Source organism: Gasterosteus aculeatus, chromosome 11 (assembly GCF_964276395.1).
Source record: "Gasterosteus aculeatus chromosome 11, fGasAcu3.hap1.1, whole genome shotgun sequence".
In the NCBI taxonomy this organism is placed as follows: Eukaryota; Metazoa; Chordata; class Actinopteri; order Perciformes; family Gasterosteidae; genus Gasterosteus; species Gasterosteus aculeatus.
The window spans coordinates 11,679,543-11,705,880 of NC_135699.1; the positions used below are offsets into that span (position 1 = coordinate 11,679,543).

The 26,338-nt window shown below is 46.7% G+C and overlaps 3 protein-coding genes across 4 annotated transcripts in view; 1 reads left to right on the forward strand and 2 right to left on the reverse strand.

The window, feature by feature from the left end:
• Positions 1–64: 64 nt before the first annotated feature.
• Positions 65–4,951, reverse strand: LOC120827744 (glycerophosphodiester phosphodiesterase 1). The gene is made up of 6 exons (XM_040190848.2): positions 4,408–4,951; positions 3,206–3,381; positions 2,259–2,364; positions 1,911–2,003; positions 1,519–1,730; positions 65–1,412 (listed from the first exon to the last, which is right to left on the reverse strand). Exons 1-6 carry the CDS (start codon positions 4,684–4,686, stop codon positions 1,265–1,267), a joined length of 1,014 nt encoding a protein of 337 aa, XP_040046782.2. The 5' UTR covers positions 4,687–4,951; the 3' UTR covers positions 65–1,264.
• A 213-nt stretch (positions 4,952–5,164) lies between these two features.
• dnaaf5 (dynein axonemal assembly factor 5) lies at positions 5,165–25,193 on the reverse strand. 2 transcript variants are annotated; one of them, XR_013451321.1, is made up of 13 exons: positions 23,579–24,162; positions 23,129–23,313; positions 22,899–23,023; positions 22,659–22,777; positions 20,908–21,140; positions 20,366–20,590; positions 16,854–16,997; positions 15,340–15,508; positions 13,020–13,167; positions 9,256–10,718; positions 9,007–9,163; positions 8,632–8,823; positions 5,165–5,860 (listed from the first exon to the last, which is right to left on the reverse strand). XR_013451321.1 is itself a non-coding variant. In XM_040190850.2 (13 exons), the coding sequence occupies exons 1-13, from the start codon at positions 24,114–24,116 to the stop codon at positions 5,718–5,720; spliced, it is 2,529 nt and encodes an 842-aa protein (XP_040046784.2). In that variant the 5' UTR covers positions 24,117–25,193; the 3' UTR covers positions 5,165–5,717. The 2 variants fall into 2 exon arrangements, 1 of the variants encoding a protein (XP_040046784.2); XM_040190850.2 differs by having other exon boundaries at positions 10,568–10,718; positions 23,579–25,193.
• prkar1b (protein kinase, cAMP-dependent, regulatory, type I, beta) overlaps positions 25,080–26,338 on the forward strand; it is a 48,983-nt gene continuing 47,724 nt past the window's right edge. The window contains exon 1 of the mRNA XM_040190851.2: positions 25,080–25,406. The gene's annotated coding sequence lies outside the window, so the exon portion shown is untranslated. The remainder of the gene's footprint in view (positions 25,407–26,338) is intronic.

Sequence of the window (26,338 nt, forward strand, 5' to 3'; positions counted from 1 at the left end):
GTGACCTCCCTCGCGGCCACATATTGCCGGATGTTACGTAAATAAAATCAAACAGTCAGAGAAGTTAAACTCGCAGAATGAGACTTTATTCGCTGTGGATCCTTTGGTGTGCGCGCGTGTGCTCGTCCACGTGTCCCGCGTGTGCCCCGCGGCTCCGTGTTTACTGTACACGCAGATCAGGTGCGCGGGCACGAGGAGCACAGCACACACGACGTATACAACGCAAACCGTTCGCTGATAACACACTGGGGATGTGGGAGAAGATGGATCTCAACCCTTTGAGGAAAGAGAAATAAACGTGTATATTTATCTGAGGAACAAATCATCAATATCTTACATCAGGCTAAACTATTAAGTTAGATTAAAATAGTAGTGTTATTATAATGCAGCGTTAGACTAAAGTTGGACGGAACAACGACAGGCGTAATGGTATCAACATTGTCTTATGTGCACGGACGTCTACATACATTTCTATTTGATTTTCGTTTACTTTATGTGGACTCTTGAGACAAACACTCACGCGTGTGTTAGTAATCAACGGTGCATCTACTTTCCCTCCTTTGGAGCATAAAAACACATTCATGATAAATAAACACATAACAACAAAGATATTATTTAAATTAAAATAGCTGTGTGTTTGTGCAGTTCTGGCACTTAAAGAGCAATGATAGAAAGCAGGACACTGAACAATTAATAAATATCACAACGGAATATTAACAAGAGATTTGCTCCAGTCGAGTAGTTACTACGTCTCATAATAAATAGAAGGCATAGACATGTTACAAAAATGTCTAACAAAACCACTATTTACACTGATATTTATTTAAAGCCTCTCAAAGATTGGCACAGTAGGTAGAAAATACCTTAAAGTAACACAATCCTAGCAGGTGCGGTTAGTAGAATAAAGACATGGATGTATGCAGTCGGGCCTTCCTGGTTCCATATCTGCAGATTTAAGGTAAAATACTAGTATGCCTGCTGCAGTATGAATTTTTCTAACCCTGTGAATCATTTGTATTAGAAAGCAGATATCTAGCATTCCGCCCCACTTTATTATTAACATCTTACTTTTGTTCATATGTGTCAGTATTTTACCTTCTTTGAAAGGACAATGAACTGGGAAACGTCTTTATTACAGTAATTACGTGGTCTCTCTCTCTCTCTCTCAAACTAAGGAGGCTTTGACCAATTTTGTTCATTTAGAAGCTGTAAAACGTAACGTTGTTCGAGTTGAAAACACTTGATGTTTGAGGCGTGTGACCCTTCAGTAACGCGCGTCACTGTCCTCCAGCAGACTGTCCGTCATGTAGCCGATCTTCAGCATCTTTTGGTAGTAGTCCTTCTCCACGGCAGTAGTAACAGTCCAGCCCACCACCTCCACACCTCGCTCCGCCCAGTACTGAACGTAGTCCCTGTATGGACAAAGTATGGAGGAGGAAGTAGACACATTTATAGCTCACGTTTTATTCACAGTTATTGTCATTTTGCATCAATGCGGCGTAAAAAAAAAAGACCTACACCGAGATGAAGTCCTTGTGCACGAGGATGGCAGAGACGCCGCAGAGCTTCCACAGTATGTGGTGGTGGGCCCAGTCCAACAACACGTCCAGAATCCCCAACCACAGCCGGCCCGACGTCGACAGGGACCGAGAGGTGCCGTCGTCAAAGCGGCTCAGCCTCCAGGGCCGGTGGATGAGAGCCGTGACCACGTTGGAGTCCGTCTGACGCATCTGTGCAAGATGTCAACAGAATACGGTCAGAACTAGTTTACTTGTATGACAACATGTGTGACGGTTCAAGTTAAACAAACCAGAGATCCGTCTCATTTCAGGGATTAGCAACAAAAAAAACATTGACGTTTCCTAAAGCCACGACCTTTATTTGTGTTGATCAGTTATATTTTCTATTACCTTGTAGATGACTTTGGGTTCAAAGGAGCAAACGATGCTGGAGTTGTAAAGGGCAGGATACTTCTTGTACATCTGGTGGAGCGCGGCCGCAGCCTAGAAAAGAGGACGCGTTGTTGACAGTCCATGAAAACAGGAGACGGCCAACAGAACATTTGAGAAGAATGTCCGATCATAAAACGCTTAGAGATCAACGGAATTAATGTCTCAGAAGGGTTGAAATGGAAGTAAAAACAGAAGGCAATCTTAGTGAGCCTCTTGACATAACTTATCTACATGATGCCTGGAGGCCCAAGTCAGCTGACATCACCGTTCCACACATGCTAGAATCCGTGTATATGCTTGTAGAACCTTATCAGGTTGACTTTTCACATCAAAGAAGATGGTCAGCTGGTGTCTGAGGCATTCCTCCACCGCCTCCTGCAGAGTCGGGACCTTCTCTCCGCTGAACTTGTCCCTGGAGGTCAAAGCACGTTCTTCAAGCAAAGTTCCTGCTGGATCACACTTTAATGTTGTACGCTTCTCTTGTTGTGACAAAGGAACTGAGAGGTCACACGTTAAATGGTGACATACAGTTGTGGTCAAAAGTTTACATACACTTAAAGAAACATAATGTCATGGCTCTCTTGAGTTTCCAGGTATTTCTACAAATCAGATTCTTCTCTGAGAGTGATTGGAACAGATACTTCTTTGTCACAAAAAACATTCATGAAGTTTGTATCTTTTATGACTTTATTATGGATCAACAGAAAAAGTGATCAAAATCTGCAGAGTCAAAAATATACATAACAGCAGTGCTAATGTCCTGACTCCCAGGTCTTTAGCACTTTAGTCCCATTGAGAACATGTGGACAATGCTGAAGAAACAAGTCCATGTCAGAAAGCCATCAAATTTAACTGAACCGCACCAATTCTGTCCAGAGGAGTGGTCAAAGATTCAACGAGGAGCTTGCCAGGAGCTTGTGGATGCTACCAAAAGCGCCTAATCGAAGGGAAAATGACATGTAACCAAATATTAGCACTGATGTATGTACTGTATACTTTTGACCCAGCAGATTTGATCACTTTTTCTCTGAAAAATCAGACTTAGAAATAACGGGAAACTCAAGAGAGCCATGACATTATGTTCTTTACAAGTGTATGTAAACTTTTGACCACAACTGTATCTGTGAAGGGCAAGACCAAGATATCTGATATGAATATATGTCCAAACTACATGTTGTTGAACCACTGTTCTTTTGTTTTGTCGTTTCCTCATCTAAACACAAGTAGAAATGAGTGTTTGATAAGCATCTTACTTCAACCTGTGACGAGCGGCAGCATCGAGCTTCTTAACTTGGACCAGCCGCAGACCGCTGACGGGTCCAGAGCCGTTGGTGGTGCGGTCCACAGTCTCATCGTGCATCAGCACGGCCACTCCGTCCGCCGTCAGACTCAGGTCCAGCTCCACGCCGGTTGCGCCGTTTCTACTCGCCTAAAACGGGACGTCCCAAGGGGGATCAGATGATATAGATCCCATTCAGTGCAGTTAGTAAAGTTAATCTTTTATGTCTGTAGGCAGTTTGCATGTTCTCTGCAGAAGATCAACCGAATGCCATTTGGAACATGAAAGATGAAGAGTGTCAAGAAGGTAAAACGCATTCAAACGGCGCATGTTGATCTCAGTTTGTCTCTAGAACACATTTAAACGGTGGCCTTTTGATTTGAGTCTCGTAGACTAAACACTGAACTCGCCAGCGCATTCTTTCTTTTGCATTATTGGAAGATGCCAGCTTAGATCAGATGAAACACGGATCAATGTATATTCCCAAATCCTCTAAACAAAGTGTGTGAATGATGGTTTATTAGATTAGACAAAGACTGAGTGAGTTCTTTCATTTAAAATGTGATCAACTCATCCAAATCATGCGGTCTAAATTTAAAGTCAATACAAGTAACGAATAACCTCAAGAACAGACCTCCTGCGTACTCGACATGATGCACATACGTGCTATTAGAATGACCGAGATCTTTGGTCCATACAGGAATACCAAAGGATCAAAAGCAGCAAACCAGATACTATCTGAAACAGCTGGTTCAGTACTGTGCAATATTCAGAGCACACTTCATTATTTCATCTCATCCTTCAATCCCAATAGGGAAGGTTGAATAGACCCGTGGATCAAAATGTGTGAAAAGAATCTCATGCGGAGGTGAGGAACCTCGAGGCTATTAGAAGAGATGAAGTAGGATGCTACGAGGGACAGTTACACCACAAGGACAGCTGGGAAAAAACCCGCCAGCAGCTCTCGTGTCCTTGGCTCAGTTTACACTGCAGGATGGAAAGTCACGACAAGCAAAACCCCAAAACAGCTCAAGTCAGCAATACACTGATCATTGCACAAAATCACGCGTAATAACGCAGTTATGAAACTAAAGAGAGAAAGTGAATCCTATTGGGCTGCATTTGATCCGCACAGTGGACCACACGGTCACAGCTCGAGCGGTGGCCGCGCGTCACCTCTCGGATCGCCGCCAGCGTGTTCTCCGGAGCGTCGCGGCCGCCTCCGCCGAGCGCCACCGCCGGGACGCCGCCCGACCCAGCCGCCGCCGCCCCCCAACCACCGGGCCGCAGGACGCGACCGGCCTGGTCCGCGGGCACCGGAGGGAAGCGGAACATCAGCATGAAGACGTAGAGGAACGCGGTGAGCAGAGAGGCTCCGGTGGGGCTGCGCGTCCCCGACGCCACCAGCACGAACACCGCCGAGAAATACACCGCCTCGTCCCCGAGCTGCAGCATCCTCGATCCGATCCGATCCGGTCCGGACGGGGGTTTGTCTCCTCGCGATCGAACCGGAAAGAGTCGTGGGTGAGAGAGCCGCCGTGGATGGAGCGTTGCTGTCAGCCCTCCTCCCCCCCCTCAGGGGGCTACGTGGTGGGGGGGCCGGGGAGCAGATTCAAACACACATGGAAGATGACTAACGATCAGCAGCTTCGTTTCGTGAACGTGCAAAAGGAAAGATGGGAGGATGGAGAGGTGTAGTGTGTCAGTTCAAGGATAAATAAAGGATAAATAAATTTATATATATATATATATATATATATATATATATATATATATATATATATATGATAGATGAACAAAGTAGGTGGGGGCACAATTCACTTATTATGGTTTAGTCCCTTATCAGGTTTTTACATACATCTTGTGACTTTAGGATTCATGTGTGAAGAAGTATTTGGATTTTCACACTTTGCATAGAAACAATCCACGAGTGTTACTGTCATCTATCATTTAATAAAGGTTTCACAATATTTAAAAGAACTCAGATTTATTTGATTGTAATTTCTATTACACGTCTAAATATATAAGAATTTAAAAGGAGAAAAAATAGCTTGTTAAAGAGAACAAACACTTGAGCAGCTTCGGCTGCTTCAGCTCAGCACCATCTGCAGGCGTGGATGGTGAACGTCGGGTGGAGGAATTTACAAAGACATTTAAAAACAACCCCCGGTGCATCAAACATGTTTTCTTCTTCATTAAAACCAAACATCAGAACCAAAGGATGACATTAACAGGAATGAATGCCGAAAATCTGTCCTGATATTCTGCCTGAACAGGAATATTGAAAAGTTTGACTATAAATAAAAAAATAAGTCACCTACTCACCCGCAGGAGAGTTAATTCAATTAAGGCAAGTTCTTTTGTTGTAAATATGACAAGTCCAAATGCTCCTTTGTAAGATCACCATCATGTTGTTGGAGGTTGTTCCTCAATGTTGTACATTTTGAACGTGAGAGCGTCCTTTGACTTGAGCCACGATCTCCAGCTCACTGCGGACGCTCTGCCGGCACGAGGCTGAGGTGCTGCAGCAGCTGGTCGCAGTACAGAGGACTCCGCTGCTGGTCTCTCACGGCCTCCGTCTCCTTTCTCAGAAGAGCCGGGTGGACCGAGCTGCCGCTCTTCAGGATCTCTGGACGCACACGGACAGATGGACAAACAGCGACCAAAGACTCAGGAGAGGAATGGCACTCGGGATGAGAGGCGGAAGAGGAAACAGAAGCATTCTCGTCTGCAGTGAACGAAGCTTCACACACAAACAAAGTATTGATCTTCTCATCTCGCTCGCTGCTGGAAAGCTCATAATCTCATCGCCCAAACCGTTCATTTGATCTCAACACCTCATGAGTTTTGTAAAATTCAAATGCTCTAATGCTGTGTTCACATTCAGGCACAGTTTATTGCAACAAAGTCAGAATTTGAGGAAATTGCACTTTCTTGTTTCTTGTTCTTCGGAGTTTGTACCCCTATGGTTGAATGCACTTATTGTAAGTCGCTTTGGATAAAAGCTAAATGACATGTAATGTAATGTAAAAACGCCAGCAGATGGCAGTGATGGACTACGTACAGCACATGAACTGAGAGCGTCCTCTTCCTTCCTTCAAATGTTTTCCTCTTACTGTTCCCACACCTTCTGCTGTCTTGCAGAAGCATATCCAGTTACTCTAATTGCTTTCAATGAATAACCACAATGCAAAAGTGCCGTTTCCAGCGGCGACGCGCCGTATCTCTGGATACGTTAGCTCATGTAAACTCATCACCCGACACCGGCCTTTGTTCTTCAAGGAGATGGAGGGGATTTTTGCAGCCTTTTGTGTACACGGCGCTCGGGACGGGACGGAGGTGGGGGCGTTTGAATTCAAAAGAGAACAATGACGACTTGTGAGGAGCGAGCTACGCCCGTGCCAACCAGTCTGCGTGATCGAGCAGGTATAGCGGCCGCGCTGCCAGGACGTCGGGATTATTGGGGTGGGTGAGAGGGGTAGAAGGGTGAGGGATGGAGGGACGGGATGGAGACGGAGACGGAGAGACGCTGTCATGACACGCTGCACAAATCAAACCCCTTCACAGATATGCGTTTGAAATCCAAGAAGCACAAGAATGGGATTAAGGATTAAAGCAACAAAGAGGAAGAGCGCAAGAGAGAAAGAGAAAGAAAAAAACAGAAAGCTTCAAACGGCCGTTGAGAAGGAGGAACGCCTTCATGTCAGGCCGTCAGATACAGGCGACCACTCAGCGGGATGTGAAGGCATCTCATTTCACCAAGAGACTCCAGGTTACGGCTACGAATCTACTGTCCTTCATGGAGACGCACAACGGCTCGTGTGTGTATCTTTACACTGTTCTGGTCAGATCCTGAAACACTCGGAGGGTAATTAAAGGTCATTATGTACTTCTTTCATTAGTGACTTTATAAAGGCACCCGTTCGCTTTTAGCAAACAACTCATGCTGGACATGAATCATGTTCACCACGGACCAAATAAAAAAAATCCCTTTCATGTTACAACTGGAAAATACAGAATTACAGTATCATTTTTCAAAGCTAATCTTTGAAAATTCTTCAGGCACAACATGCAAAATCACTCAACTACCATAAGCGCAGATGTTCGGCATGTGGACAGAGCTGCTCTATGAGTAATTCTGCAACACTTTGATAACAAATTGTTGCACAAAAAGCCTTTGTGCAACAATGTGGACAGAGCTGCTCTATGAGTAATTCTGCAACACTTTGATAACAAATTGCATCAGCACAAAAAGCCTTTGAAGGCTTTCTAAAGCTCTCTTGCAGCGCTATCATTTATTGTATGAAAGCTGTCGCCACATCTGGTGAACGTCCCATCCGTTTTCCGCTCCTCTTTTTATGCGTGACAGCATGAAGATAGCTCCTGCAGAAAGGCCTCCCTGTGCTGGCCGAGGCTTCAGCCCTCACCTTCCCTTTCAGAAGAAACCACAGCTAACACGAGCTTCACCCCAGGAAAAAAATAAGCCACTCAAGACTTTCCACCGACTCATCATTAAACACGGCCGCCAAGTGACGGGTTCGTATGAAAGCACGCAGTGTGAGGCGAGGAAGCCTGATGGACGGACAAAAGAGCGGTTGAAGCGGGATGGGTGCGGCCACAGGTTTGAAAAGGTGAAGACCCCACGTGGTGGACATTAGCTGTTGGTAGGTGGAGGAGCAGTGAGTAGAAAACAAAGTGCAGCCCCAGGTGCAGCGAGTTGATCAGATACCGGGGCTCACATATTGACCTGTGAAGTGCCTCTCTCATGTGGGTCCTTATCCGTATCTGGATCTTGTCTTTTACTCAAGGATCACCTCCTCTTCAGCCCCCGAGGGTGTGCTTTGGCAGGAGGAATTGTTAAGAGCTGCTTTTGGTGATAGAGCATGTAGAAAAGAAAAGAAAAAACACCTACTTGGAATCTTCTGGCAGAAGAAATAGTGTTTTACGGGGGATCCACCTAGTTCCTCTAATCCTGCTGACGCAAGGGCCTTGAGCATAACTGGCCGGTCCGCGGATCGTCCCGGGAAAACTCGCCTTTCATCGCCACCTCAATTTCACCACATCGGGCGTCAGCCAAATATATTTATCGGATCTTTCCAGTCATGTGGTCTGTATCGCAGTATAATACACCTGATATATGAGGATGTTTCTGCTTTTTTAAACATCCCACAATGTGATCGTCACAGTCCCTCCTCGTTCTCATCCAGGACTGTTAACAACACATTAAAGGAAAACTACTAAAAAAAGTTGCTGATTAATACTCATGGAAAAGCTACAGGGAGTAGTAAATCTTTTCTAAGAACCAAACTACTTATTCATTTTTACACACAGCACTTTTATGTACATGTGAAGCCCTCATCATCAACTACATAAGCCTGAAGTTGGCAACACCAATCTCACCGAGCACTTGGTCCTGGACGGAGCCGTCGGGGTCGTCCAGGTGCAGCAGGAGCTGCTGGAAGAGGACCTGCAGATGGGAAGCCCAGACCTCAGGGTTGTAGTCTTCGGTCAGGCAGGACAGCCACAGGCCTACGGCTCGCAGCGCAACGCCGCGCACCTCCTCGCTGCTGTCGTCCAGGCGCTTCAGCAGCACTGCGGAGGACGGACGCCCGCACACAGAAAGCAGATCAATGCACAATGTAAACAATTCCACTGTTGCAATTCATATTAAGTAAGACGTTTTGATTTCTCAGACATAAAGCAAAGTCAACATTTTAGGATGCACTGTGACACAAATGTGAAGCATTCATTTGTGTGTGTTTATTCTACACCTACTGGGATAAATCTTGTTGAGGGCCTCTGGGTGCAGATTGGTTCCTATGAGTCGGAGTAATGCAGACAGGGAGCGACAAGCGAACAGTCTGCTCATCTCAGAGTCTTCCTCCAGGGCCGACAGCACACAGGGAGTCACTTTGTCTTCCAGACAGAGCAACTGCACCAAGGACAAAGGCAGAGACGAGCATTCAGATCTATTAAATGCATTAATGTTCAAATTTCTGCCCATGTTTAATCCGATTCACACACCCAAAAGGAGACAAAAGCGGTTTACATAACAGTGCTTTTGTGTTTTAATGTGAAGATCTTTTTCATGTAGATTTCCAGTGACATGTTTAAGGGCTCTTAGTCAGGACCACTTTCATTTTCAAAAGCCTCCCTAAAAAGTGGGCTTCCACAAAAGAAAAGGTGCGTTAGTGAAGGTGGCAACACACAAAAAAATCACATTTGTCATTGATGATTTGTCTATTTTTTTTGTATCTAAGTGAAACATCCCCTGAAGCGTGACAACTCCACCATCACACCAACAGATGAGAACCAGATGAAACGGACAAACAAGGTGAGGCTGAGCACACAGACCTACAAGCCAAGAGGTAATGGCTAAAACCTCTGTCCCCTCCTCCACGCCTGTGTGCTATCAAAACCGTGCTGGAAACAATAAATAAAAGAAAAAGGGAGCAGTAGAACTTGGCAGAGGAGGGATCCGCCATGACATCAGTGACAATCTGAGGCTGCTCAGCGTAACTGGAGCTGCTAATTGTTTTCACAGGGAGTCGTGCGGTAACAGTGTCCTTGGAAATGAAGCGCTGCCTTCAATGTGTCCGTGGAAACAACACATGACCCTCTGTTGTTGTAGCCATCGGGACACGTTCATTTCAGCTGTACCGTAAACGTAACACGGCCATGTTTAACCACCACCTTCCCATTGTTTCTTCAGCGAGGGGACGTCTGGGTGCCATTAGATATCAAAAGTTGGGTCAAACACCCACGCTTGTCCCACAGCCGCTCGCTGTGCATGTAGTAAAAAGACGCGTGAATGGAATAAGTGTGCGGGACGGTTAAAGCCGGTCACTCTGCACACGCGAGTGCAAACACGGCCACGTGTGCATGACCGTGTGAGCACAATTGGTGTAACTGGGCACATGCTGGGACAGGCAGGTGCACGGGAAGGTCCCGCTGATGGATCCTACGTACAACGAAGGCCCAGAACAGGGGGAGCACTGTTCCTGAGGGACAAAAAAGGTATGTGAACCCGGTGGCCCCCACGTACACCTGCTACCTGCCGCGGCCAACTCTTTCAGCCAAGCGGCGAAAGACGGCGGATATTTTTTTCCAAAAAAGACCAAGTGGGACCGTCTATTTCCAACTCCTGTTGGATTAAAAGGCCACGGACACATATTTTCCTTTACAGCAGAGTCAATAAAAAGTGCTCCTGCAGATCGGATCAGGAGTATCTACTACTGCAGACCTTTTATATCTGGAGCTCACTTACAATATCGGTTATTTCTCAGGAGGTGAAAATAGATGTAACCCTGGTGTGCATTTATGTGCGTGCACGGACCTGTCCCGGCGTGACGGCCCCTCCGTGCAGCAGGGCCAGCAGACAGCTGAGGGCCGAGGTGCGGATGGCAGCAGCGGTACGACCCGCACGCCACACCAGGTTGGGCAGCAAGACGTCAGACAGGAACTTCTCGGACTCATCGCGGAAATGCCTGGAAGGAGGCAGAGAGCGCAAGTATTGATACAGAACAGGAGGCACAGGAGAAGCAGAAGGTGAGGTGTCCTGCAGCTGCAGTAGGCACCTCCAGCCTCGCACTGTTCGGCTGGTGAAACGACAAACTTGTCACGGCATTCGTTGGGCTAAAACGTGCTGTAATGTTCCTGTGCCAGTAGGGGGCGACTGTGTGGCACTAATATAGACAGGACAGATCACTGCCGCTCTCGTTCGGTCTTTTCTTCTTGACAGGTGTTGAAAGGCCATCATGAGTGACGCCAGGAGATGAGGAGACATTTCTCAACGTAGCGGGGATGATGTCCAAAGGGAGAAAAAAGTGAGTGGGACTTTACTTTGATCTTGTGTGTCTGTTTGGAGATATTCACACACATTTCCAGGGAATTCGGTCACCTCACGCGTCTCTGCCCATTAGAGATATCTGCACTTCTGCGTCGGTCACAAAGCATCTGCAGAGCAGAGCTCTCTCACAGCAGAACTTTGATTGGAACATGTACTTTTGCCAAAAACGGCTCTCAGTGCAAATCAAACCAAATTCCTTCTTATTCGACAAGTGTAAAGAATTTAGTTCATATGTTACATAACATCGGAACCGGAAGGATTGTGCATACATTTGCCGTTTCTTGGCAGATTGTGGAAAACATCCTTCATAGTAATCTGATGTTTTAAAAACTACATTCTCCATTTCTTCTGGAAGTCTTGAAATAGGACTTTTGGGGAAACTGATTCAATTTTCTGCCAATATCTATCATGTTTCAGGAATACTGTGTCATTTTTGGATCACCCTTGCGTTGTCTTGTTCTATGTTATCTTACAGAAATTTGAAGGGAAAACCAGAGGTTTCATTTTTTTTTGTCTTCAAAGCTGAAATTCAGTCTTCTGCTGTTCACCTCTACATGAAAGCACTCTCATCTGCCTTGTAAGTGGCCGAAGATTATTGTCTGACACATGTGAGGGAAAGAGTGAACTTTAATTTGTCACACATCACCTTCTACTTAAATTTGCGCTTTGTAATCACGGCGCACAAATCCACATGAAACAAATCATTATAAGCGCGTGTGCGTGTGGATGAAAGGAGCGTTTATGTGAACACATACTTACTTTCCCTTTCTGCTTGCTCCATAGTGGAGCTGTCATTATGTCATTTTTTTTGTTGAGGAACAAAGCGTTTTCTGTAGCGCCATCATTGCCCTCTTGATGACATACGGCGCGTGTTTGTGGGTGGGCCACAATCTGCTGAGCAAGCCCTGGCCATAAATCTTGAATGGCGGGAGAAGATGAGTATGAATGGAAATATCACGGCAGACTGAGCAGCAACGTCCCCATTAAGTTAAGCATTTGTTCGAAACCATGTTACGCCTTCAAAAGATTTGAGTCTTCTGAGGGTCCTGTGATCACCAGAGATGCGTCTGAGGCAGTTAGCAGCACAGGTGGCCCCTCTGGGAGAGACAGAGGGTCCTTTTGTCACGGGTAAACTTGGATAAAATAATGATGAAAGCCTGCTTAAAAAAAAAAAAACCTTCAGGTTTAAACACATTTTTCACTGACGAAGATATAAATTTGTCTTTACTCTGGTGACGGGCTCACGCCAAAAGCCATCTCTCTTATTACCCAATAGAAACACGTAGAAGCCGCTGGCTGTTTGACTCCGGGGTTAGGGTTATTTACACCGTGCACAAATGTCTCCATGGCAACAACTCCAACAGAAAAGATTTGTCCTCCTGATCGACAGCAGCAGCTGCTCTGCTCACTGGGACCCGATCAGGGCCTCAAGTTTAATGCATTCCCTCAGATTAGAGCTGTGAGCCCGGCCTGAAGGCTGGTTCTTTATTCATCACTCAACCACCACAAGCTGCTGCTAAATCCCAGAGGAGCGATTCGGATACCGTTTGCCTTTTGTGTTTATTAGGGGAGTGATTAACTCATTTGAGAGATTCTAACAGCGGCTCCCAAAGAAAGTCTTTTGGGTGTTATTAATGAGGTTCATCATTTTTATGTACGGTGAAGTGAACACCCCAATCATCATCATCATCCCTCTGAATTTATTAATTTAAGTGCTTAATAAGCGGATGGGGTTACACTGCTCCGCTTGATTAGGAAATCCGCTTGATTAGGAAATTTCTAATTTGTAGGTTAATACGAGGTTTATTCTAAAAATATGAGCTGGCAGAAAAAGGGCAGAATAAATGTCTTTGTTTCACTCCGTGTGTGTGTGTGTGTGTGCGTATCAACACATTACTGTTATAACGTGTTATACTGCATATATGAGGGCCCCTCTCACCCCTTGGAATCCAGTGTGTTGGTTGCATCCAGCAGCAGCTTGGCAAGCATTGTGAAGATGTTCATCCTCATCTCTGGGTCTCTGTCCGGTTGAAGGCAGCTGGACAGCAGCGGCATCAGCTGGCAAACGAACTCTCCAATAACTGGACCTGTATGAAACACACACACAGAAATATTCACATTGCTGTTAATACAAGAGTTTGCCGTTGCATTCTACGTTTGAAATCTTCCTTCGCCTCCTTACAGGAAAAAGTAACTTAAATCAATTCAACAGGAAAAACAGGGAAAGAGAGACTCTTTGTGTTTAGTTAAGCCCAGAGGGCTTGTTATTGAGAATGGACCGGCGAGACAGTGACACCGAGACATAAAAAGGTCTTTGTGTGACACACTTTTACACAAACGCTCTATTACAGGAAAAGTAAGGAGCTCTATTCCCAGTCATACTCATGCCCAAACCAATCCAGCCACCCACCAGCCGTCTGCCTGCATGTTTACAGAGCTATATATAGTAATCTGCGTGTAATGAGTGATAACGATGACCATGCCCTGTTTGGACTGGATTGTTCAGACGTGAGAGGAGACAGGAAATCCTGAGACGGTCTGAGGGTGGCAAACAAAGAGATACGGGAAAATGTGCGAATCAAAGTGTGAGTCCTTTAACGAGAGGTTGCCCTACACACACACACACACACACACACACACACACACACACACTCTCTCTCTACGGGTTTGACGAAGCAGCAATCGGACAACAAAAAAGAGAGATACAAACACACCTGTGAAGTGCCTGTCCTGCCCTTGAGCAAGGCGCTCAAGTTTCCAAACAATGGATCAGACATTCTCACAGCGCTTGAAGGACGAAGCACTGCGAGGGGGCAATAACTAATTCCCTATTCCTGTGTCCATGTACGCAGACGCAGTGTGTGAGGAGAGGAAGAAATGACCAATTCTCTGTTGACAAATTAATCACTTCAAATTGATCAGCGGAGGGCAGATTTCCCTGAATCACGAGCACGTCCAACAAGAGCGGCCACGTCTTTTGGGCGGATGAAGTCCTTCGGTCATGTTAATAGACCAAAGATCAGTAGCCATGAACCAGGGGGAAGCTTTGAGCAGCATTCAACATGCTCAGATAAAACACACACACACACACACACACACACACACACACACACACACACACACACACACACACACACACACACACACACACACACACACACACACACACACACACACACACACACACAAGAGCTTCAAAGTAGCCTTGATCCAGGCTAAGGTCAAGAGCAGGCGGCTGTGGTGGCGTTTGATGTGGTGACCTGCGAGGGGATCACTGAGTGGACTAAGAATGGACTGGTCAGTTAGCCGTGGGACTGTGTGTGAAGCTGTGTGTGTGCCGGAGGGATTAGAGGGGCACCCAGTTGCCCAGTCAATTAGAACGCGAGCGGAAGGAGGGAGAAAGAGATGGAGATGAAAGCGTGGTACACGGGAGGTGCTGATGATGACGGGATTATATGGTAAAAAGGGAGGTAATGTGAAGTCTCAGCACCAAACGGCAGGGTCACAGCTTTTTAACCCACTAACCCAGCAAGCACACTCCAACACAAACACAGACAGAGACAGACTAAACCCCTCTGGACAAGTCTGAGACACACCGACTAACAAAAGGGAAAATGTAGCATCTTGTAAAACAACAATGGAACGGCGAGCAGCCAGTGGGACTATAATGTGTATGATTTATTGCAGGAGTTCGTCCCCAGTGGACGGATGGATCAGCACTTACATCAACGGGGTGATGACGATTGCGCCGACCACCATTGACAAATACGTGGCTGACTTAACTCTCTAACAGGAGCAGTGGTGTATTGTAAGGAAGTCATTGTTTGCTCCAAGAGAGTTTCAAGAAACTACCCGGATCCCTTGTACAGCGGAGAAACAATGCTTCTGCTTTAATCGCTTCTGGTTTTGATGTACTGGCTCAATGACGGATCATGTATGAACAGGAAAACGGCGTGGCGTTTAAAATATGATGCAATACGTGTGTGAACAGGTTAAGTAAAGAATGGCTTTACTAACTTCACGATGCAGTAATGTTTAATAAGACATGACCCACAGGATATTGCGATGTGTTGAGGTGAAATAGACCCGGCGAGCATGTTCAGAACGTTTCCCCATCATTAACAGGCCATATGACGGACCAGATTCTCAAAATCCCACCGCGTATCTTTGACCGTCATAGTGGACCCAATATGTGCAAACATCAGCACCTGCTGCATGATTTGACAATGTCTTGTGCACGTTCGGGCTTCGCTTCTCACCTGATTGTGTGACTATGACGTGCAGTTGAAGTCTCTGTGGGGAGAAACTGGACCAGGTGTTCACTGAGCCCGATAGCCAATCCAGCAGCTGGCCCATGTGTTGTCTGTAAAGCTCCATCGGCGAGTCCAGGCCCTGCACCGTACTCAGGAGCTGCACACTGTCCAAGGCCTGCAGGGGGGAGAGGTAGGTGCAACAAAATCAACCACCTTTTTTTAACTCGCTGTATATACACAGAACATATTGTGGCAAAAAGACACAGAGAAGATTGGGTTGGAGAGCTCTTGAGAGAAAGTGAACAGAGCAGTGGGTATTGTGGTCAGCAATTACAGCTGTTTTCCTCTAAATTCAGGAATCCTTTGGGTCGCGCTCGAAGGCACAAAACTATCATGTGGAGCCATGGGAAGAAAAACACCAAGAGTTTACTGGGTCTTACACATAAAACCACTTAAAAAGTAAAGACTAGAATGACACACAGGATATCACACACACACACACACACTCACACACACACACCAATGAGCTGGGAGGATAGGAAGGAAGGAATGAAAGATTGGAGAGTAAATAATGAGCTAACTCTTCAGGTCAGGGGAACTGACCTTTGGGGGACTTCATAGTTCTGTTCACAGTCCCTCAGGGATTGACAGGGACGGAGACGGAGCCTGAGTCACAGATCGGCTCCTTCAGAAGAGTGCTAGACACCGCTGAGCTGTCCACTGACGGGAAAACTAGGAAAACAAGCTGCGCCTTTTCTCTGGGTCTGGGAATGCCCAAGGCCAACCACCCCCCCCCCACCTCCTCCCTCTGATTTTCTGAAGCCATTCCTTCTCATCTTATCTAACGCTGCACCCTGTCTGCACATACACTCTGCAGCAGACGGCCATGAACACACATTCACACTTGTGGCCCATGTGGTGTCTGGAAATCGCTGCCGATCCCTTCCCGCTCGCCTCTCCCTGTCGTCCTCTGCACTGGCCTCAGAAGCCGTTCGTCACTGTTCCCGCTTGTCCCCTTTGCATTTGGAGGCCGACCGCAACATGCGAGCTCGTGGCTCGCGTACCGCTCGGTGGCTGCGGCCTGAGGAGGAGCAGTGGAGCAGCAAATGGGAGGGCGGCGATGACGCGCGCGCCTCACCTCTCCCTCCGCACCGCTCTCCATCCGTTTGTTTTTTGTTGTCTATTTCTGGCTGTCTTTTTCTCCACCTTTCACCCAGGACTGGATTTAAAGTTCCACACCAAAAGGTGCAATTTCAGCTCCGCTGACTAAGTGGGTAATAATACAGTTGGCCAGTCGCACTTTGAACCTCATACAAATGCTGACATTCCTCAAATAGCTGTCCCGCTTCATAAAAGCCACTTACCTTTCTAATAAAAAAGGCTGCAAGACAAACATTTCAAAAGTAGAATCAAAGAATGACTCGGGGTGAGGTTGCATGCTGGTTGTGGAACGACGTGATGGCAGAGCTGCAGAGAAGAAGCAGCAGCTGGGATGACATCTCCCAAATGGGTTGTCTCACCTTCGCGCTGAGACGAGGCTCAGTGGAGAGACTCTGGACAGCGACCAACACCTGCAGCAGCTGCAGGCTGACGGAGCCCGTGTCTGACTCACACTGACGCAGCAGCACATCCACGCAGCACAACAACTGCTCCAGGTACACAACCTGCGAAAGAGAAAAGGTATGCGAGTGATGCGAGAAGTATTTGCCTCATCCATCGATGAGCCACAACGCGCTCCGATCGTCACAATCACGTCACTCTTCGAACTGTGTTGTGCTGAGCTCATGTTTAGACAAAGACCTGCGGCTCAGGCGAACTTCTATGCCATCATTGGGATCATGGCCTCTTTTCCCGTTTCCTCACAGCCTGTCATTAGGCCTGGATGAGAGGGGACGGTGGAGTTTTGAAAGGCATTTGGAAGGTAAATGTGTGCAAGTGAGTTGAGAGTTGGTTACTTTGGTCTGGTGATGAGGTGTGGTGTGTGTGTGAGGAAGAAATACCCCATGCACCCTCCTCATATGTTCAGATCGCTCTAAAAAAACACACCTTGAAAAATACCAGCGCTGCATCACCAGGGGGCACACTATCTTTTCCTAGCTTTGAGTAGCTGTTGCACGGCACAGCTTGGCATTAATGTGGGAGGAAAACAAGTGTGGAGCCAAGTGAAGACGGTCAGTGCAAAAAGGCCGGCCTTTTGAGAAGGAAAGAGCGCTGAGGGACTTCCAGTCTGCAAGGCAAATGTTCTCATTTTGCAATAGAGTGTTGAGCGCACACACACACACAAAAACACACACACACTGGAAAAAGTTTGTCTATCTTAAGCCCCGGGTGTCATCTATGTGTGGAAACACATTTTCCTGAGGCTAAACCCAACTCCATGCAGCGGCAACTTGTGCTCTCCTGATTGAGTGTGTCGTTGATGATGGGAAATCCCTTTCTATGGCCAAGCAATCCAATGACACATACACACACAAGGAGTTCCAGGGAGGAAGTAGCGGGAATAATGTGCAAACGGTGGCGGGGGACTCGCATTAGCGTGCACAGAGAACATGGACACCAATATTATACACGTGCAGAAAACAACCATTAGGGCTGAGTGTCCGAGGCACAGAACGAGGGAGAGCGGAAAAAGGGGCGCGGTGTAATGATAATGTCGACACCTGGAGCGCGGCGAGCTACACCTGGTTTCATTGGTGTGTGTGTGTGTGTGTGTGTGTGTGCGCACGCTCCAGGGCCTCATTACGCAGCGTGCGCGCATCTGTCCACCACTGTATGCATTAATGTTGCACACAACACAACTTAAAAAAGGAGCCATGCCAGAAGATGGATTCCTATCCAGTGGGGAGACCCCCCCCCCCCCCCCCCCCCACCTCCACCAGTTACAGATGTTGCTACGGAAACAGGAAAACAAACACTTGCGGTGGATGGGACGTTGCCCCCCTTGTTGTCAGGTATGGTTTGCTCTGCCGCCTTTCTCCTTATCTTATCCGTCGTACAGTGGAGATGGGAGCAGCATGCAGCTGTCATTGATGACAAAGGACGGGCATGCAAGATGTACGCCGGTATGCATGCGTGTACGTACGTACGTGTTCGTTAGGCAGAATACCGTTCGCTGTGACACCAGTGAAAAAGTTTCTTTGTGCACAGACGAGACGAAAAAGCGGTTTCTGTAGGCCACTGCAGGCCAGACACTTTAAAACAGGCTGCACCAAAACAGCGTATTTACTGATAACAAGCTTGGCTGTAAACACGCCTTCTAATCCACCGCCAGGCTCCTTCTTCAGGCCTTTATTCTTTATCTCCTGGCACTGTCTTTATTCCCTCCCTGCAGATAATGTCATGCCCCTGTCACCATGGCGAACCACAACACATCGTCACTCAGCTGTGTCAGTTGTTTGAGTGTGTGTGTGTGTGACGGTGGGGACTTGTTAACCCCTCCTCCCTCCACCTTAAAGAAAAGACACCTGTATACGTTGCATAAGCAAACACCATCACATATCTAACCCTCAAACCCTTGACATCTCTAACATGTTTGTGGAAGGAGTCCTTTTCTACTTGCAGAGAATCCGTTGCACAGAAGTGTCATTTATCAGTTTCAAATATTCATCCCTAAACTCCCCATAGAGCCGTGCAGTTCCACTTGCCTCCAAAAGGATTTGACTTCCGGTCTTCAGAGTTTGTGTGTAAACAGGTAATTCAACCACAGTCAAATGCAGATCGTAGATCGTGAATGATCCAAGGGTTGGATTGAACAACACCCAATATTCTGGGTGAGCTTTCAGCACAGAGAGGAAGAGGGAGAGAGGGGGGAGGAGGGGGTGTTGCAGGTGCTCCTGTCTCCAGTCATTTACAGCTACACGGGGATCTGGCACGGCTCCCTGCTGGGAACCCTGCCTGTTGTCAAAGAATGCTGCAGGTGCTCTGTCTGTTTGCGCTTTCTGAATTCCGACACTTTGTGTTTTTCCGGCAGAAGCAGAGACGGACAGCGGGACAGAGGGGGAGATGGATGGCGATTAAGGGACAGGGGCAGCAGAGGTCTGCCTCCATCTGTGTAAAAACGGGTAACGGGTCACATCCTGTTAGCGTTCTCTCTGGTTGACCCTGCCAGATAGCAATGAGGGAGGACACAAGGGAGGAGGGGGGTGAACTTCCCCCACCATTTATCACCAGCCTTGACCAGACGGGCTTTGAAATGTCAGGGATTCTCTCAATGCTCCGGGTGAACCAGAGTCTGCGTGGAGACCTTCCACACGGCTACAAAAGAAAACAAAAGCCTTGTCCGCTCACAGGGGTCAGAACGGCTTTGCAGGGGTCACAAGAAATTAGTAAATTTGTGTCATCATTATCCCGGGGAGGAAATTCTTGCCAGCCTCACTGAGAGGGGGCCGGGGTCACCGTGTAAAGGTGAGTGAGTAGAGCGGCAGGATCAGAAAATAGCTTCTGCCAGACAACTGTTATTTTGATTCTGAAAGGGAAACATATTTAGAGAACGCGAAAAGGAAGCGGGGGGAGGTGTGGGGGAGTCTGCTCTTGACCGGATTTTTCCACAGTGGAGACAAAAATACAATGTAACTGAAAAATTTAAGCACTGCTGCAATAGCAACAACAAAGAATTGTGCAACAACATGTGGGAGCACACAGATCCACGTGGGCAGAGTCGATCTGATCAGAACCGTGTAATATTAGATTAGAAAAACACCACGCGGCCTGACTGTCACTTCAGCATGGTCAGCATTTTAGTAAATTACGCAACACTGGACCCGCTGAACTCACAGTACAGTAGTGCTATTGAAAACTCGCTGAGGCGATTCATCTAAAAGCCCTTTCAAGAGATGTGGCATCTTATAATGAAACCACTTTCCTCGAGGGACAAATGGGGCAGAGAACTGCACAAAAATTCGATGACACCACCCAACAACCTCCCAAGACTGGAAAATAAAATCAGGTGATGCTCGTGTACATGCAACTTAAGTCAACAACCCGCAAAGAGGAGTCGGGTGAAAAAAAACGGTGATCCACAAACAAGCCCCACCTGTTGATATTCCTGGCAGACTTCGGGCAGGGACAGTGTGTTGCCGATGTTTTCGAGATGTGGTTGGAGGAGGGCTCGGGAGCAGCCCCCCAGCACCGCGGCCAGCACCATGAGGGGGGTCCAGGGGTGGGAGGAAGAGTAGGGGGCTGTCACGTGGTCCAGGAGCAGCTTGAGGAGGACAACGGGAGGGACAAAGGTCCCCAACAGTTGAGCAGCTGCCAGGCACTGGATGCACACACACACACACACACACACACAATGAGTACGAGGGAGTGTTAAGGAGGATGTCAATTTCTTTTTTTTTTAAATCTGCGACACATCAAAGCGCTACACAATCCTCCGACGTGCGCAGGTGCATCCCGAGTCCTTGAGCCCTGCTCGGCCCAACAGATGTGTCCTGGAATCATTCCGTCTGGCATTAACTGATTACAAAAAGGATTCCGCAGTCCGTACAAAACGGAGCACTGCGGAATGCGGCGTCTGATCCCAAGAAAAAATGAAATTCACTGTGAAGTATCGCGCTGATCTCTCCGGGCACTCACATTGCTGACCACATCCCTCTCCGTGTCCGTGCAGGCCGAGTAGAGGGTGGCCAGGAGAGGCTGCAGATGCTGGGTGCTGTGGTCCTCGGCGTGGAGCAGCAGCACGGACAGCAGCTGAGAGGTCCTGACCCGCGTGGGCACCAGCCAGTCAGTCATGTCGTGGGCGACGGCCGGCACCAGCCGACCCAGGTTCCTCAGCACGAGCTCTCTGCAGCCCAGCCCGGGACGCTCGACTGGAGGAGAGAAATGAGGCGCGTTCACCTTTTCATCCTCGCTCTTCTAATGTTAGATATCAGTATGTGAGGAGGGTTTTCTTTTTCTTAGCCTGGCTACATCTCCTTCAGTTGGTGAATAAATATAACCAGCAAGAACACAATGTTCATGACGGTTCACTGCAACATCTTTTCTCTCTTTATGACATCGTCCGTGTGTGGACTAATTAACAAAATCCAACAAGATCCACGAAACAGCATTTGGGGAACAATACATATTACTGATTCACAGGGTTACAAATGTCTGCTGGCATCTAACATACCTCAGTTTTAACTTTTTACGATCAAGATTTCCCTCACAAGGGACTTGGCAGAGCGAGTGAAAGACATTCTCAAATGGTCCTACATTTGAAATACCACAACCCTCGCTCTCTCCTCCTCTCCCTCTTTTTCTCCCTGATCTAATTCTTCTTCTCCTACAGGCCCACTAATGAGAGGAAGAGAGCGGAATAAAGGAAGACGGTGATAAATCAGATAAACACACCCGGACAAGACAAAACAAGCTCCTTTAAGGTTGCCTCTCACTCTCTGAAAGTGACCTCTGCACACTGGGAGGCCCGGCAGATTTATGATGTGATGGCAAGACAGAGAAAGACAAAAGAGGAAGCGGGAGAGCCTCTTCTTTTCCTTTTCTGTCCCCCTGCAGAGCCTGTACTCATCCACATTGTCACATAAAGGATATTTAACCAATATGCAAAGCCAAGGAACGTTACCTTTGACACACATGAACAAAACGCCACACAAATACACAAACCACCACGTTTTCAGCTTCACACTCATTCCAGGCTCGAAGGTACCATTACTTCTACTTATTCTTCCAAGCCAGTAAAATGTCTTTGGCAACATTATTTTTTTTTTTATTGCATTTCATAAATTTGAATTTGACAGCAGTAATAAAAAGAAATGATTTAATGCCGTAAAATGTGGAGACATTTCTTGTCAACTCCAAATGTTCTCTTGTATATAACTGGTGTTTAAGCATTTCAGCACAGAGACCAGTGAAGCCAGCGTGTTGCAACTGCAACACTGGATTTTAGAAACCATTCCTTAGTCTACTGAAGTCAATCCTTTAATAAAATAAACTAGACAGATTACCTTTTTTAGTCTTCATATTTATATATTTATTTTGAGTTTATAGTCTGAATTTAAAACTGGATCATATAGATTTCCCTGCCTTCCCTGTTTATTTCACCTGGAAAACATCAGACATGTAGACAAAAAGCCAAGTAGGTCAGTAATAATAGTATATCTCAATTCTGCAAATCGCAATCCTGCGCATCCTCTACACACAACCTACTATGAAGCCATAAAGTTATTTTCTGTAAACCTATGCATCTTACAATCAGCTAGCTATATGTAAACTAAATGGGGAAATAAAGATGACGGACACCAGCAACTCCAACAATATATTTATAGGTTTCTTTGTACTCAGCCGATGCCGAGTGTGAGAACCATAGTAGAATTCAGAGAGAGACTGACCTCCGGGTGGGTAGAAGGGAGGTGGGGTAAGAAGAAAGTCCATCTTATCCTTGATTTCTTCCTCATTCTCTTTCTCCCACTGGGCTCCTACCTGCTTCCACAAATCAGCTGATAGGAGTCTGTTGGAGGGGGATGTAGGAACACATTGTGCCGAAAAAATAAGTACACAGACCAGAATATCTATCATATAATATTGTATTACAAAGCAAAGAACAAAAGTAGAACAATGCGTGCTTTTACCTTATTTCTGGGATCTCATCATTGATACCGCTCAGGAGGAGTGGGATGAGTTTGTGGAAATAAGAGTACCGGTCCCTCATGTGAAGCAGCCAATCGCCGACGACCGCTGCCACGGCTTTTCTAACCTGGAGCGAGACGGGAGAAATGTGGAGACGGCAGAATTGACTAACGACTTCTTTATCCCGTGCATTTAACGGCCCAACACCCATTAGGTGATTCAAACTCTAAACCTGCGGCGAGTCGTCGAACAGTCTCTGCGCCAGGTGAGACAGCACGTCATCCACGTTCTTCCCGGTGCCGTGCTGAATGACAGCCCCCGTGGCTTGAATGGCAGACACTCGTACCCGGTGGTGTTGATGGGAAATGGTCTGCATCAGAGGCTTCACAAGACTCTCCGCCTGCATGTGGAAGTGCTCTGAAGGGAAAGAGATTCGGTTCAGTTAGTATGGAGCTGGCTGATTCCAGATCAGTGCTGTGATGCGAGTCCATCTAAGGTGCTTCTTTCTTAAGACTTACTTAAAATGATCTTTTCCGAGATCTAAAAATGATTCAGCTGAAGAGAAGCGAGTGTTTTTGTATTTCTAACACAACACCTTGGTGCTTGCTTGAGTCTGTGTGCCTCATCACCATGGCAACAGACGATGAAAAAAACAACAACAACAAAAAAGCGTTTCACTGACCCGGCACACACTTTGCGAAGTCGATCGTGCACTTGCAGCTTTCCCTCCGGACATCTGGAAAAGGATCGACGACGGTTCTCTGCAGTATGTGCATCATTTCGGTGAGATATGGCGCTAAATGCTTGCCGCACACCTCCACGGCCAGCGTCAACATCTCCACGGCCGCCAGCCGGAGCTCCTCCGCCGGCTCCAGGAGCTCTTTTTCCCCGAGCCGATGGGCCAGACAGGGCATGAGATACGGCAGCGACTCCTCCGGCTTCGGGACGCAACGAATGAACTCCGTTATCATCGTTATCGCGGTTTCTCGGCATCTTTCCATCGGGTCTGAGAGACATTTGAGGAGAGGTTTAAGGAGGGCGGAGAACACTTCCTGTAAGACGCTGCTGGAAAGTCCTCGGTCTACAGTGTCTCTCTTAATGAGCTCAAGGGCCCTTTTTCTTGTCGCCTTGTTGTCTTCGTTCAGACAGTTCAAATGTCTCGCGAGTCCCCGCAATACTTCGGGAGCAGCATGTTCGTCTCCGGCCGCCATGGTTGCCATCTTGACTGTCGCTATGACAACCTGCAAGCTGCACGACAAACAAACGGCTACTTTACGGCAGCTTCCGGTTCAAAAGCACAAACTTTATTAGTACTGACAATCTTCCTCTCTCGCGTCAATCTATGTCCTCCGTTCCTGTTTCTATTTACGGGAATGAATCTAAACACAGACGATTCATAACGACAAATCACGTTGTTAGAATAGCAACGGCAATAATTCTCGTTTAACAATCAGATGAACTTGTGTGTGCAACACGTATTAATTATTATGATAAAATTCTGATGAAGAACACTAAGCCTTTGATAGGCTTGGAAAAAAACGGTGGGCCTAAATAATTGCAATTATTACCCTCTAAATGCCACAGTCAACTTACTGTAGGAACTTTAAAACTTGAATGTATGTAGTTAATCAAAGACATTTGGTGGTAGATTCACATTCAAACACTGACCAAATTATCAAAATGTTGACTATTCTCATGTGCAATAGCATTAAAATAGCGTTGCATTTCTATTAGGATTAATTAGAAAAGCCTGAGACCAAGGGAAGTTTATTTCAATAGAGCATATCAACAACAAAGCAATTCAGTGCCTAAAAATAACAACCCCCCCCTCCAAAAACAACAACAACAACAACAACAACAACAACAACAACAACCCAATACCATTCTGTGACATGAATCATGGAAAAATATAATGTAACAGTTGAATGAATGAAATATCAAAATCATAATCAGCTTTAATGGCTATGGAGTCTATTCATTCAAGTAGTTTGACTCCATTTTTAGGTTGTTGTGTGCCTTCATTTTAATATATGAAGATGCAAACTGATATTGTTGTTACAGGTACACAGGGCAAATGTTGGGATGAACGATGTAATCTAAAAAACACACATTGTCAAATTCAAATTCCCTTTGATGTCACCTATTCGGTAAGAAAAAGGGTCCGGCTCTGAACCTGCATCCAAGACGTTCACGGCTCCTCTCTAAACAGCGCGCCTGATCCCACACGCTCTGCTCGTATTTACAGATAAACGCGTTTCCCATCTTGCAGGAGTGCAGTCTTACTTTAAACATGCTTCACCTGCAAATGGACCCGGCACCGCTGCGGCGGAGAGCGTGACCAACTCACGTCATCGGCATTGACGCAGCGCGAGCCGAGGTATCAGAGCAGCAGCAGCAGCAGCAGCAGCAGCAGCAGCAGCATCCCGGCTAAGCAACCGTATCCCTCCTCCGCCGATCTCCCACCACCGGCGAGGTCTTTTCCTCTCCCGAGCATCCCTCCAGGAATAACGGTAGGGACACCAGGGAGAGCGCCGATCAGATCGCGTCTTTATAAGCACCAAATTGCGGGAGGAGGGGGAAAAAAAATCGGGCCCCCCTCGTTTACGTCGCAGTGAATTCCCCTTGGTTTGGGTTTGTCCTTTCTACTCTCGGCAAAAAGCTAGCTGTTGTCTATTGAATGCAACTGAACAGGTGCTCAGTTGCATCACTCGCGTCACAGTGTGCATCTAGAAATTGTTATGCGACGGGCACCGTTTGCTGCGAGGACAAACGTCGTGCCATGACCTCAATGCATAACTGATTTAGATTCATTATGCATTGAGCAACACATCCTGTCACACCATTCTATATGAGGAAGTGATCTGAGGCTAGATAACAGTCACCTGCTCAGCTTCCTGACTTGGCCGTGACAGACACGCTATGGGTTATCTGACGTGGTTTGACATAATCATAGCTGTTGTTGTCGTAGACTGTCATATAATTTACTTTGCCTTCACCCGCTGAAGTGTTTACTTTCACAAATAACAAAGAATCATACCGAGGGAATGAATGGTCATGCTTTAGTTATGCATCCAGGGTTTACCCTTCAATGACAATACATTACATTACATGTCATTTAGCTGACGCTTTTATCCAAAGCGACTTACAATAAGTGCATTCAATAGGGATACCGTACGCTACCCAAACAAAGGAGTAAATGAATAGCTGCCATGGTTTAAACACAACAACTAATTCTTAGTTTAAGGGGGCTGCGTATAACTGCAACACCAACTTTTACAATGTGATCCCCAAAACCTGTTTGTTAAAAAATGTATACGAAAATCTTGAACATACAAATTTGTAACAATACATACGAACTGCGGGGGTTAACCAAGCCCCTTGAGTGAACAACATGGCGGACCATGTTGGATTCTTGAGTGAACGTCTCTCCGCCATGTTGGAT